This window comes from Mixophyes fleayi, chromosome 6, assembly GCF_038048845.1.
Source record: "Mixophyes fleayi isolate aMixFle1 chromosome 6, aMixFle1.hap1, whole genome shotgun sequence".
NCBI lineage: Eukaryota > Metazoa > Chordata > Amphibia > Anura > Limnodynastidae > Mixophyes > Mixophyes fleayi.
In genome coordinates, this window is record NC_134407.1 from 176,700,585 (window position 1) to 176,714,698 (window position 14,114).

At 38.3% G+C, this 14,114-nt stretch overlaps 1 protein-coding gene across 3 annotated transcripts in view; it reads right to left on the reverse strand.

The window, feature by feature from the left end:
- Positions 1-8: 8 nt before the first annotated feature.
- Positions 9-14,114, reverse strand: part of PLEKHH3 (pleckstrin homology, MyTH4 and FERM domain containing H3) — a 60,281-nt gene continuing 46,175 nt past the window's right edge. For 2 of the 3 annotated variants that reach the window (XM_075177388.1, XM_075177391.1), the window contains 5 exons: positions 12,175-12,311; positions 10,922-11,042; positions 9,898-10,362; positions 7,474-7,665; positions 9-6,790 (listed from right to left, as the gene is read on the reverse strand). In XM_075177388.1, the coding sequence (XP_075033489.1) occupies positions 6,677-6,790; positions 7,474-7,665; positions 9,898-10,362; positions 10,922-11,042; positions 12,175-12,311 (1,029 nt within the window). In that variant the 3' untranslated portion in view covers positions 9-6,676. The remainder of the gene's footprint in view (positions 6,791-7,473; positions 7,666-9,897; positions 10,363-10,921; positions 11,043-12,174; positions 12,312-14,114) is intronic. The other variant, XM_075177390.1, reaches the window with a different exon arrangement.

The window sequence follows — 14,114 nt, forward strand, 5'->3', positions numbered from 1 at the left end:
CGTCCAAATTAAGCTTTCAAACTTGTTTTTATTAATAAAGGCATTTTTAAAGAACATAGCTTGAAAATGGCAAGTCTTTTCAAGTAACATAGTTTGGCATTTGCATGTCACACCAGGTATTGTACAACAGTGCAATAAGAAATACAGACAAAGGATTTAACACACAGACTTCAACATATCGCAGACGGACTGCCAGACAGGGTGTACATAACAAAATGGCAACTATTCCTGACATAAGGTGCTCCAAGCTTACGCGTTTTACATGGATCCAGTAAGAGGTGCTGTCGGCCATATTGCTTGAAAGACTTTAAAGATTGTCCACCACAAGGCTCCATATGCATTTCTGTAATATTGTGTGTTATACAAAAAATCGAGAGGAGTTACATGGTCTGATTAAAACTATTGTGTTCTTTGATATGATGTCACAATTGCCTTGTCTCAGTAGTGACTATGAACTGCTTACACAAATTAATGCTTATGAAAGATGCAAAATCAGGACTCCGTTGTACTTCTTTATCAGAAGTGAATAGAAGAAGCTATATGTCCTATATGTATAGGAAAATATATTTTTCCTAAACCTTTTTCAACAGGTGATAAATGGTTCAGGAAACTGCTTTTGCCAGCTTGAGGAAACCACAAGTGTCCTGATCATACCGGTGGACCGAACTGGCAGGGAGCCTGTGTGGTCTAGCATTAACCTCACTCTTGTGTACCAGAAAGAGGTGTGTGATGAAAACGAAGTAACCACTCCCTAATTTGGGGGGAGCTGCCTGCAGCTTTAAAAACATAAAAGAATAAAAATAAGAAATGGACTAATAGAAAAATACTGTTATACGAACAAATCCTAGCCCCAGCCTATACATATACTCTGTCATGTATAGAATGGAAGCATTGATTGCCTGTGAGTTCGCCGGGAACCAGTTAGTGGGGTACTCTGTACCTCAGGATTGTATCTGTACCCTAGGGAACAGATGGGCTGCAGTCGCTGCACAGGGCTACCTCCAGTCTGTGTAAGAATTGGGTGCACTTTCAGAGTAATCTGTGCTGTTGGTAGCGTGGTCTGCACCAAGCGTAAAAATAACAGGGCAGGAATTGGCCTGAGGAATGTAAGGGCCCAGATTGTAAAAGATAAAGAAAAAATGAGCATGGCAAGAGTTAATATTAGTTGTTTGGTTGTTAAATCATAACAAAAAAAAAAACAATCAGTAAGGAGGTCTGGGGATGGCATGAGCTGGAATGGGATAAATTTAGTTTCACTCTCGTCACTGAAAAATTCTCAGCCAGCCCTGGCCATGATTTCCTTGTGTTAATTGGATTGTTGTTTGCGCTGCATTTTTCTTCCTGAAGGGTCTTGGAAAAGCAAGCCAATAAGCAGCCATAATGACACATTCTGGTGGCGGGTGGGCACTCTCCCTTAACAGAGAGGTTCCTTTAGTAGCACTCCCCTTGGCGAGTAATGGGACACCGCATGTCCCAGCGGGCCCAAGCTATCGAGCCAAAATCGGGTAGAGTTTGGATTGAGTAATCACTACTTGATCCAAACTCTACCCAAGCTAGAATTATGACAACCCAATGTATTCAGACACTACTCAGTAGTGTCTGAATACATTGGGTTGTCATAATTCTAGCTTGTGGCGTGGCTGACAGCTGATTGGTCCTGCTTTTGAGTTGCCACCACTTTAATTTATTTTCAATAAAATTTGTGACCTTTCATTTGCCAAACAAGTGTCGTGCATCTTTGTTTATTAGGTAATAACTCTTGGTTAGTGTAAATTAACCACTAGGCGACTTAAGTAAGTAGAGTTTGGATTGCATTAGAAATTTGCAATTAAGTGTAAACTTACTAAGTTTTATAAGTCTTTAGTGGAGCTTTACCATAAAAGAAAAACTGATAGAACAGAGTCTCTGAGTTGATGTCAGTCCAGGCACCAAGTGAAAGAGAGAGCATTGGCTGCTGGCCAACAGAAGTCTGAACTTTACACACAGCTGGACATTGGCTAATGTCCAAACTATACTTTTCCAAGAGCTTAAAGGGGACTAAGTTGTACAGATCCAGCAGTTCAGGTAAAACTCTGAGCAGATAGCTTGCAATGTACATCTTTCTGTTCATTCCCAATGGCCTAACACTGCTCACTGCCACTTACTGAGCTGATGGATCATTTTTGATCTGTCAGGATGCTGGGGGAAAAATTACCAATTTTGTTCATCTAACGCCAGCTTTTGTCATATGTGTAGGAAACTGTGCAAAGAATACATTTATAGTGCTAGGTAGGCTCATTACAGGGCTGCTTTTATGGCACTGGTTCTTCAAATTGTATTGGCCTAAATAATGCATTACCTCTAGTGCATAAATGTTTTTGTATGTAGCGAATGACAGATATGCCAATTCATAAGCAAAGCTTTGTTCCATATATAGTTCTTAAAACCAAAACAAACAATGGCATCATTTTGCATGTTGGTTTTGACACTGAAAGTACCCCCCACCCCTCATACTTGCAGATCACTGTGTTTCTGTGATGTTGCTTACAGTACCATGAGGGATAGTCATTTGTTCTGTAGCAAATATTTGAAGGCCAACTCTGTGAAAATGTGTTTCAGGACTTATTTAAGCCTTTAATGTTTACCTGTTGTCTTCATAGCGTGGAGGCAGCCATTTTGTATTGCTTCAGCACACAAACTGGCTGCCCCACTGTATGGAGAAGACAGGTGACTTAGTTCAGCAGGGGGCTATATTACAAAATAAGTTTCCTTTTTCCTAGCAGCATTTTCTCCTACAAATATAAATTGCATATACATTTACTAAAGCACAAAGCTTTGTCACCACAGCACCAGATTTACAATCATCTAACTAGTACTGTCTTACAGCAGCTACATTCTTGATACAAGGGAGATCAGTAACTTCTAATTATATCTATTGCCTATTCCATGACCAGCATTCTTACACAATCCTGAAGCACAAATAGAAGACATTTTATTTTTTTTCCTTTTTTTGTTTTGTTTAAAGTATTGAATAATGTACATCCAACAGAATCTTATTACATGCTACCTATTCTTTCACAGCTCAATAGCATTGCCATAACAAGGCACAAGCTATGCTCTGTTTACATTATGTAAGCATTCCTATTATTGTGGATTGCTAAAATTCCCCTTAGAATCAATAATACTGTGCCTGAGTTCTGGTGTAGTTTTTAATAATTTCACTTGTCATTTTACATTGTATGTACTTAGGCCCAAAGCCTGCAGTAAAGCAACTACATAACCATTTGTTTGCACACATCAAATGCCTGTACATATTTTTGCATCCTTTAGGGGCAGGCAGCCCTGGTTACTGGTAATTCTGGTATGAAATTACTACTATAATATGGTCTTCTGAACACAATGTTGTTTAAGTGTTGTTGTTGTTTTTTTAACACCCAACTGAGCTATATCTCCCATGATGCTCTCATGACGTACTCATTTTAGGTAAAATATAAGGAGATACTATTGTTTTTTATGTGTTTGGTTACCGTAACAATAAATTATAAATAAAAAGTAGGCCAAACTTCTGATTTGAGATACAATACAAATCTTGTGTAAATCTTATTTGAGAATACCAGTATTTCCAAATATAAAACCAAAAGTTCAAATGTAGACTTTATACCAAATTTTCTATCTAACACTTGTTGCATTAAATTGGGCTTATGTAATCCCCCTTATGTAATCAAGATCTTCAACAGGCTTATTCCATAGCATAGTGAAAATAGAACAGATTTGCTATAACCATAGTAACCAGATCATATTCTTTAACAATGTATCTCAAAATACACTACTGACAGCTAATTGGTTGCTGTGCCTGTGATATCCCAAACCCTGCAATACACACAACGAAGGCAGCCATTGTATGAACCATACCTCAGTGATGTCACTGTATCGAAATGAATGAATGGATAAACTGCATTGTCATAAATGAATAGCTGTTCAGCCTGCAACATGACTACCTCACCAATGTATGTGATGGGTGCACTTTAAGTAACAATGGTAGTTTTAACATGGTAGACCAGGATATAAAAGCAATCTAGTCCTTGGGCCGTGTATTACACCACAGAGACCTCTGTCTTTGATAAAGAGCATATTTGGATTATCCAGGCACTTGTCTGGTGTAAATACCTAAAATAAGCTTAGGGATCTGTGGACATTCCATTTGGCAGATAATAATACCTCATTGTAACCTGTTTGTGTCACTATTGCTATTGGAGTGTAAGGAGAGTGTTTAGTCACCCTATAACCTTTTGCATACACCATAATAGCAACAGTGATAGCTGCAAGTCATAAGATGGCGCCACCTAATGCACAAAATAGGAGGTGCGTCATAACAACCATTCAAATATTCTCAAAAACAGTACATATTCTAATGAGAGACCGACACTGGCCCTTTAAGTTTCTGGACAAGGCGCACAAAGCCTTTTGATTGCTGGTGATAAATCCCCCGAACAACCAAGAATGTACTTTTATTCTGGTACTTCTTAGTTTGGCACTTTTTCAAGGATTTATTTATTTTTATTTTAAATTACTATCAATAATAAAAATGACTTGAAAAGTACAATAAATCAATGTATTACCGCTAAAGGTGGTTTTCTAACTGTTCACTACAGATCCTGGGAGTTATTTACTAACAGAGTGCAAATGTACAGGTATCCAGCAGCAACCAATCATTTGCTTTCCTTGTCTAGATTGATCCAAGTTCATCAAAGCCAATGGCAGATTAGCTGGTATAGGCTACAGTATCCTCTTTGTGTCCTGCTCCAATGATTGCTGTAAGCGTATTGAGTATTTCGCGTTAGGTTCAGATGAGCTTAAGATAGCATAAATCACAGAATACCTGTACTATCTACACGAGGAACACAACATAACGTAAATTGAGGGAGGGATTGTCACGAGCATACAGAAATAATAGATTGGTGCTGTAACATAGAATGCTATATAGAGCTGGAGCAGAAGGGAGCAACGGACACCAATTATTTAGCGTGTTCTTTATGTGTATCGCTTGTGATTTAAAATATATTTTTACGGAACAGTCCTTAGACTCATGAAATGAACAGTAAATGTAAAATGCAAGTTGTGTTAAGTTACATTCACCAATATACTTGTAAACATATCAGAAAAGTGTCAAGATATTTGAGATGGTAACTTCTTGTCCACTAGAAACCCAGTTAACAGAGAATCCTATTCTAATACTATTGCGGACAGGGAGATCAGAGGAGATGCTTGCTTATACAATAATGTAAGTGAATGGACCTGTACTCCATCCGTTTCACGTTGCATCAGCCTTAACATTACCTGAAGCGTTCACACTCATTGATGCTCAGTTAAATATAACGGAGTAGTATGTAAAGTACACAGTACTCAATGCTGAATATAACACAAAGCCCCCATAAAATGATTACAAATGAAACCGTTTCAGTGAGCGTTGTTTTTCATCCCCGTATTTAAGTAGCACAAATGTTATATGCTTTTTCATGGTGGATCAACCTTGTACTTTAAGGTGTACCTGTCATCTACGTACATTGTAGACAGCAATTCTGTGGACTGAAACAACATTAATTGGAAAGCAGTCTATGAATGCACTAGGAACTGTCTGGCTCATGAGCTCACTGGTTCCCAGTAAACCGACTGGCTGCATTCTACATGAACATTGGTTCAGTCAGCAAGATGGCCGCCTCCATTGTGATCCTTTAATGAAGAATTCCCGTTTTTTTCAATTTGAAGGATAGCATGAATCGGTCAGTTTGCTTGTTTTTTAACACAAAAAGGCATTAGATACATTAGTGGGATTTCTAAGCATATTCGTAAGCAACTTGCATGGTCAAAGCTAATTCCTAAGCACACAGTGATGACGGAAAGGAGCAAACGCTGGCATCTGACAGATGACTGCAATGATATGAAAACCATCATCACCCATGACTGATGCCAGCTGACATACACAATACAGTCTTATGAGATGACCGTCTTCATGTCTAGGTATGCTATCCGATCAGTGGGTGTTTCCTGATCACATAAAGGACAGACAGAGGGATTGGATGACACCAGAACGTTGTTTTTGATTTGAACATTTTTTTTTCCCATGTTGTACCAAGAGACATGTATAATAAAAACGTAAAAATAACATAGATAACTAAAGTGCTTTTGAAACACAGAATTAGTTATTCCCTTATATAAAGCAAGTTCTTTAAAATATCAAAAAAACATCCAAACATAACTTCCTTTTAAACACAAAACTGGAAAGCAAAAGTATTTATACAATAAAAAAAAGTATTTGTCTGTTTACCTCCCTTGAAATGTCAATCTTTTCTGCTAATAAATATGAAGGTGATGAAATCCTGATTGATGATGGTAATATATGATGCGTGGCTTTATGGGTAAGCAAATGGTTGTATAATTGTCTAAAGGAAACAACATGGCAGGACCTGAGGGAAGCTAAGGAGGAAACAAAGTTTTTGGTTTGAGAGAAGGCCTAGTAATCACGTTTGTGTGTTTCCATACACACCGACAGTCCTTCGTGTTTCTAAAGGACAAAGCTCTGGCTTGCTCAGGGTCTACGCAGCCCAGGGGTGTTAGGATAACTTTGCCCACATGCCCTTACAGGGGCTTGTGTGCATAGTTACAGTTTTTGTACCCCAATGGTAACCGGTGGCTCGGTTCACACCGCATGGCTGTTATCTTCTGATGAATTGCTGTTGCTTTCGCCCGGCGGTTGAGGCCCATTACTGATGCAGGTGAGGTACGTGTTAATTAGCTGAGTGATCTCGTCAACCTGAAAGAGCAGGAAAAGAGCAAGTGTTAGTCATGTGATTATGTACCCTCTGGGTATTATAAGACTCTTAGGGGCATATTCAATTGATGGCGGGAAATCCAGCGAGATATTACCGTATTAACAGTAATATTTTTGGAGCGCGGGATTTTCGGCGATCCCGCCGTCAAGAGAATAGGGAAATATTAATATACTTGCTCTCAGGGGCTAGTGGGCATCTGCCCCCTGCGGGCCGATTCCATAGTGGGCTAGTGTGGGCTGGATCACTGGGCTACCTGCATTTGTTTCCTTTAAAATCTTCCCAAGAGGCTGCTGAGCGGAGTCTCGTCCCCCCCCCACACCCAGGCTAAATTACCCAGCCAGCCCCTGCTTGCTCTTCCTATGAATGCGTACACAGCTATATCTGACAGCTTTGTTTCTACATGTGAGCATAAGAGTTTCCATCCTATCAGGATTAAAGCATTACTTCAAATAATTTGTAATGATGAGTCACTTTAGGACTTTTTTTTCAGTTATACTTAGGCAAAAATAAATGTTGCGGTTATGTGGTCGCAATTATCTGGAGCCAGCTGGATTCACTCACACTAAGTACAGGGTGAATGATAGGTGAAAAACATCTTTTCATACACCTGTTTTTAAGCATTTTCTAACACACGAGCAATGATTAGTGAAGATGCAGACCGTACCTTAGAGGTTTCAAAGATCATTTCCTTCTCCCCAACCGACACTTTAAAAGTGGAACTATCCAAGACACCAAATGATGTTATTTGACTGTACTGAATGTTTTCAAAGGGATCCACTTCTCCCTGCTTGTAGAGACTAAGAGAGGAGGCGCTCACACCCAACCACAGCCGCTGTGAGAAACTCCCAACAGAACTCTGGGGGAAAGATGAGAAGTAGGCAAGGGCTTTATAAACAACTGTGAAATATATAATTTATAATCTATAATCTTCACCGCTTAATCACCATAATCTATGATAACGTCTTTCACTACCTCCCAACATTTAGTACCCTGAAAGCAGTACAATGTAAGCCCGACCCACATTCTGCCCAAATAATGCCGCCCACAAATAAATAAATTTTGGTAATACTCCCCCAACTTTTCTGTTTAGTCCCGCCCCTTTTGCGGCCCGCGAATCAGGATGTCCCGCCACAACCGGGACAATTGGAAGTTCTGCTCAGGGTCCATTTTAGGATATAGCTTATTCATGGCAGTGGCTGACGAACAAAATATACTTCATGTTTATCTACAGTTCTCTGCTTCCTAACTCTCTTTCTTCATTACATTTACCTAATTTAGAGATTACACTGCTAACAATAGATCCAGTACTACCACCGCCCCGGCCCTGTACCACTCACTCCCGAACCCCTTCCCCATGCAGCAACCTGTCATATTCAGCATCCATTTCTCTAATTTAAAAACAAAAAGTAACAAAACATTTATTTATGCCAAAACATTATTATTATTGTTAGTATTATTATTCTTTCTTACCCTTTGTTTATACAGAAGTGACATTTTTTGCAACAATTTACAGAGAATATCAATGAACCACCTGGTCATTAAGGAAAGCAAGGCAAAAAAAAAAGGAGTAAATTTTCTCCTGGACAAACCATGTTACAATTCAAGGGGTGTAAATTAATTTATTATTTTGCATGTAAGGAAATCACTTTTTTTTTTTCATGTAGCACACAAATACTTGATAGCTTTATTTTTACACTGAAATTTAAAGTTGATCTAGGACATGCTCTATCCCAACTATACATCTGTCCCTGTATTTTAAATTTACCCCCCTCCAATGCAACATGGTTTGGTCCAGGTACAAAGTTACTCCTTTTTATTTGCTTTGCTCTTCTTAATGACTCAGGCCCAGTATGTTCCTGGACAGTGGGAGGAAACCCATGCAGAACACAGGAGAACATACAAGTGCCCTGGATGGAATACAACCCAGCACTGCAAAACATGACACTGACCACTGTGTCACCAAGCTGCCTATACAAAAACATAATTATTTCAATGGTAATAAAAATACTCATGTTTGGTTTGTTTGTTTTTTGTTGAGAACTATTACTCATGTTTTATAAGGAATAATACAGTCCTACTGTGAAATATGAGGATATGAGATATCACCTTGGTCTTCAGCGACCTCTACGTATATTATATATCATCCCTTTGTGTGCCAAACCTATACCTCAAGAGGCCACACCGATGTTCGCTTTTTCTCACACTATGAACGTCAGAAAGGATCATTCGTATGTTTCCCTCTACTCCAGCAGATTTAATGTTTCGTTTAGAAAGACAGACAGGGCTATATTTTGGTACCATAAATCTGTTTTTCCAATTGAGTGGCTTTATAGAGGAGAAAATGGCAAAAATTAAAAAAACATTCCCTTATTTCTGATTGTTCCCTTAGCTACTTTTACCAAAGAATTCAAAAAAATTAAATTCACCAAATCTTTTAATTATTGTTTTGTGAATTTTAAGTTTATCAAAGGTTGGATTTAATATTGTGTTCATGTGGATGTCTATTTATTTTTTACTTTTTTAAATGTATTATTCCTTTTTTCTTTGTTTTATTTTTTGAGAACTTATTTTCTTAGGTATAGCATGTGTTACCAGCAATACCAGAGCACTGGGTGCTACAGACTATCCAGATGTATGGTGAAGCATGTACCAATATAGGTACTGCAGTAATGATCATTTGGATCTTATTAGATCCAGATCATCTTTTTCATCCAGGAAACAATGATGATCAAGTTCAATGCCTGTCAGTAGGACATCATTATGATGCATGGGAATAGCAATCTATGTGGCTGCTTTCACTGAGTGTCTAAGAAGCCATCAGAGTTCTAGGAGGATTTACATATGAGCTGGATGCCATTGGCACAACTTGGACTACTGTGGGAGTGGGTGTCAAGTGGTGTAGGTTCTATGTCAGTCAGTAGAAGTTACATTGATGACAGTGAGTTATTACATGTTATATATTTATATGGTGACATAACTCCTCAGTGAGTTCTAATATAGTTTTATTTCACAGTAGAGCGTGCATTATCCTATTTGCTATCACCTTCTGTGAATGACCGAACACCGACATTCCGCATGGACAACTTACCATGTAAAAGTCAATGTCAAACAACGTGGATCCATAACCTGACCATTGTTTCACTATGGCCAGATAGGAGGCCATGACCTCAGTTGTCTCCATGCCCTGCAAGGCCTTCCATTTGTCTACAATGGCAGACATCATATTGGCCCCTTCCTCCTTTACTCGGCCCTTAAATTTCTGGCTTTCCTCGGCCTTCTGTTTGACTAGAGAGTTGTTCCACAATCCATTGGGAAGAGCTCCTGAGAATAGTCCTTTGTGGAGACTCTGACAGGAAGTTCTTGATGTAATGGTGGGCTTACTAGATGCCAAAACCCGGGAGTGAAGGATGTAGATGGGGAACAGCTCCTCTAGCCGTGGAAATGGTGCGCTTGGGGAAAAGTCACCATTAAGGAACTGGAGACGAAGCGCAGCCAGGGACTGCAACGTTTCCTCATTTGTTGGTAGGTAGCCCTGGATAACTGCTTCATTTGCCTACAATAAAACAATACAATTACCCCATCTTCATTTATACTCACAAAATGTATAATCTGGGTGGGGATAAAGCAATATCAAGGTAAAGCTTAGAGTATGGGGGATTCTCAGCTCTTTAAATTTACCCTATCATTTACACAGGGTGGAGACTGCCCTCCTACCTCTTGTTCCCTCCCTTGTCACCTTCGGTTACCCATATCCTCCTGGGAATTGCCATTTGTAATATAGCTTGATTTAGGTTACCCTTCTTGTATTACTACTTGTATTTGAGCAATGTACAGTTTTGTTAACTTTTGTTTATGTAAACTATATCTTGTTTGTAGTAGCGCCATGTAGGCCGCTGTGGAACCCTATACATAAATACTACTTATAATAATAATAATTTTGTGAGCTGAACCAAAATTCGGGAGACTGTAGCTTATCAATTCATTAGAAATCAGAGCGATCATTGGAGCATGAGGTAATTATAAGCAGATGTACCCATGGAACACTGAAGAGTGTACATTTGGATGAGAAATGTAACACAGACATGGCTCGAATAGACATATTTCTTACATACCTGCTCAAAGAGGAAGGAATATTCCACACTGTCTTTAGGTACCTCCTCTGTGTCCAGGAAACAGTAAAGTTTGAAATATAACCTCCATCTTGTTTCAAACCCTTTATCTTTACAGGTAAGGCTATAAAGGAGAAACCAATGATTATTATACACACCAAAATACCAAAAACAGCAATCAGGTGATCTATAACAGCATTAAATAATCTCTAAAATTCAGCTTTACGGTTTCCTTGTAATGTTCTATTCTACAATATGAAACATTAAGAAAAACAAAAAGTAACTTAAAAAAACAAACATTTGAGTCATCATATTTAAAATCCACGATGAATGACATTTTCCCAAAAAAGTGTGGAAGACGTTGGTGTGGCTACAAAATTGTCAATTAAAAAACGATAAACATACAAAAATTAGAGTATTAGTGTAAATGGCAAAAGCCAGCATGTCGAAAAAAAATGGTGGAGTGCCTTTTTATATATTGCAAAATAACAACAAAAACTGAAAAAAATGATAGAAAAAGTGGAATTTTACTACCAATTCTATCTTTTGACATATTTACTTTGTTTCTTTTTAATCCATGGATTTATTTTTTTATCTGAAATGTTTTATGTGTATGTGGGCAGCACGGTGGCCTAGTGGTTAGCACTTCTGCCTCACAGCACTAGGATCATGAGTTTGATTCCTGACTATGGCCTTATCTGTGTGGAGTTTGTATGTCCTCCACGTGTTTGCGTGGGTTTCCCCTGGGTGTACTGGTTTCCTCCCACTCCAAAAACATACTGGTAGGTTAATTGGCTGCTATCAAATTGACCCTAGTCTCTCTCAGTGTGTTTGTCTCTGTGTATATTAGGGAATTTAGACTGTAAGCTCCAATGGGGCAGGGACTGATGTGAGTGAGTTCTCTGTACAGCGCTGCGGAATTAGTGGCGCTATATAAATAGCTGATGATGATCTGTACCTATCTGGCCAGGGTGAATCACTGATGATACAAGAGATCAATTATTTTATTTTTTGTTTATAGGTAATACAGCTAAACAAGCATTCTGTTATGTATGATATATCATTACACTCACTAAGGTAGTTGATGCTGCAACTCCTATTAATCAATTGAAGTACACAGGTAAATACGTTTCAGAATACATTCTGTATGTATGATTTACTGGACCTCTTATTAAAAAACCCCAATAATACTATAACCCCCAGTTGTAATTGAGGTACATTTTCCCTCTCTACCCCAACAGTAAAAGTCTATTTACTTTTCAAACCTGGTGAGGGTGTCAGCCACTATAGTGGCTTTACCCAGTGCTTGTTCGTATTGATTATTCTGCTCATAGAGGGCAAATACGTTCCGACTGCAACTCAGGTTAAGCCTTGTGATCAGCTCTTGGACCAGCTGTTTGAGGAGACAAAATTGAGTTTCATTAAAATGGTAGGTCTAAACTAGAGGAAATGTTCTAAGCCAGAGAGACTTAGGAAGATACAGACAGATCCTATAATGAATAATGCTGGCCATACACACTGTAATATCACAGACGATATTGGTTATCTGTCCATGTTTCACAGTGTGTATGGCCCGAAAACCCTCCCCAATATACAATAATGATTCTAATCAAAACATTGTAGGGCACATTCATAAGTGAAGGCAGAAGATGATACCAATGACCTTTGTACGTGAGCACTTTCTGACCACATTAAAGGCCCTAATGAAGCCAGAATGATACCTATGTGATGACCACATTAATGCTATCACCTGCTTCTAACCAATCAGATATTAGTTTCTATCAGTTTACTGCAGGCTAGATTACTGGAAACTAATATCTGACTGGTTGTTACGGATAACACACAACTTGTGCAATTTGTGCCATACAACCAATAACAATTCTAAATAAGACTGATGTATTTTTCCATATAGACATATAGGTCTTAAGTAACTTAAATTAAGAAGTTTCTTATTTAAGTCTCCTGGACAAAACCATGTTACAATGCAAGGGGTGAAAATTTGTTTTCTGTTTTGCACATAAGTTAAATACTGACTGTTTTTTCATGTAGCACACAAATACTTGATAGCTTATTTGTATACTGAAATTCAAAGTTGATATTTGTGTGCTGCATGAAAAAACAGTCAGTATTTAACTTATGTGCAAAACAGAAAACTAATTTTCACCCCAAACAATGTAACATAGTTTTGTCCAGGAGACTTAAATAAGAAACTTCTTAATTTAAACTCCTTAATGAATCAGGCCCCTAGTGATTATAGGAAGTATTCAGTGGAGGGTGTTAACATTGGCAGGAGAAGTTGGAGGACTTAACCCATCAGCCACACATTAACCTTCTATCTCTAAGCATGAGGTAGGAGATGTATTAAGGGCACATAAGTTAAATACTGACTGTTTTTTCATGTAGCACACAAATACTTGATAGCTTATTTGTATACTGAAATTCAAAGTTGATATTTGTGTGCTGCATGAAAAAACACCCAGTATTTAACTTATGTGCAAAATAGAAAACTTATTTTCACCCCATACAATGTAACATAGTTTTGTCCAGGAGACTTAAATAAGAAACTTCTTAATTTAAATTCCTTAATGAATCAGGTCCCTAGTGATTATAGGAAGTATTCAGTGGAGGGTGTTAACATTGGCAGGAGAAGTTGGAGGACTTAACCCATCAGCCACACATTAACCTTCTATCTCTAAGCATGATGTAGGAGATGTATTAAGGGCACAGCAGAAATAGGGCAGACAGTATTGCTGCTTGGAGAATGGGCCCTGCATGACATTTCTAGAAACATAAATTCTGAATATGTTGCATGTATTACACTTGATTTCTGGCACTTAAACGTTCATATTATCTATATGGATAATAGAGATGCATTTAGAATATTGTAAACTACTTGTTAAAGAAGTATCCAAACAGCAGCTCCTGATGTGTGATTGGCCAATAGGGATAAGTAAAGGATAATTTCCATGTATCACCCCGATAGTATAATGATCAATAGCTTATTCTCTGGCTCAGCAGAATAGTATATGCTAGGTATGAGTATGTGGATAAGTAATGCTCTAAGAAGTTACATTATTTATAGAGGAGGGTACTTAGGCTTCTTTTAGGACACATCACCATAACCCAGTTGGATGCATTGCAAATGTAGCACCCTAGTTTCTTCCCACTTCAAAGGCAAGCGGCTACTAGTGGCTTA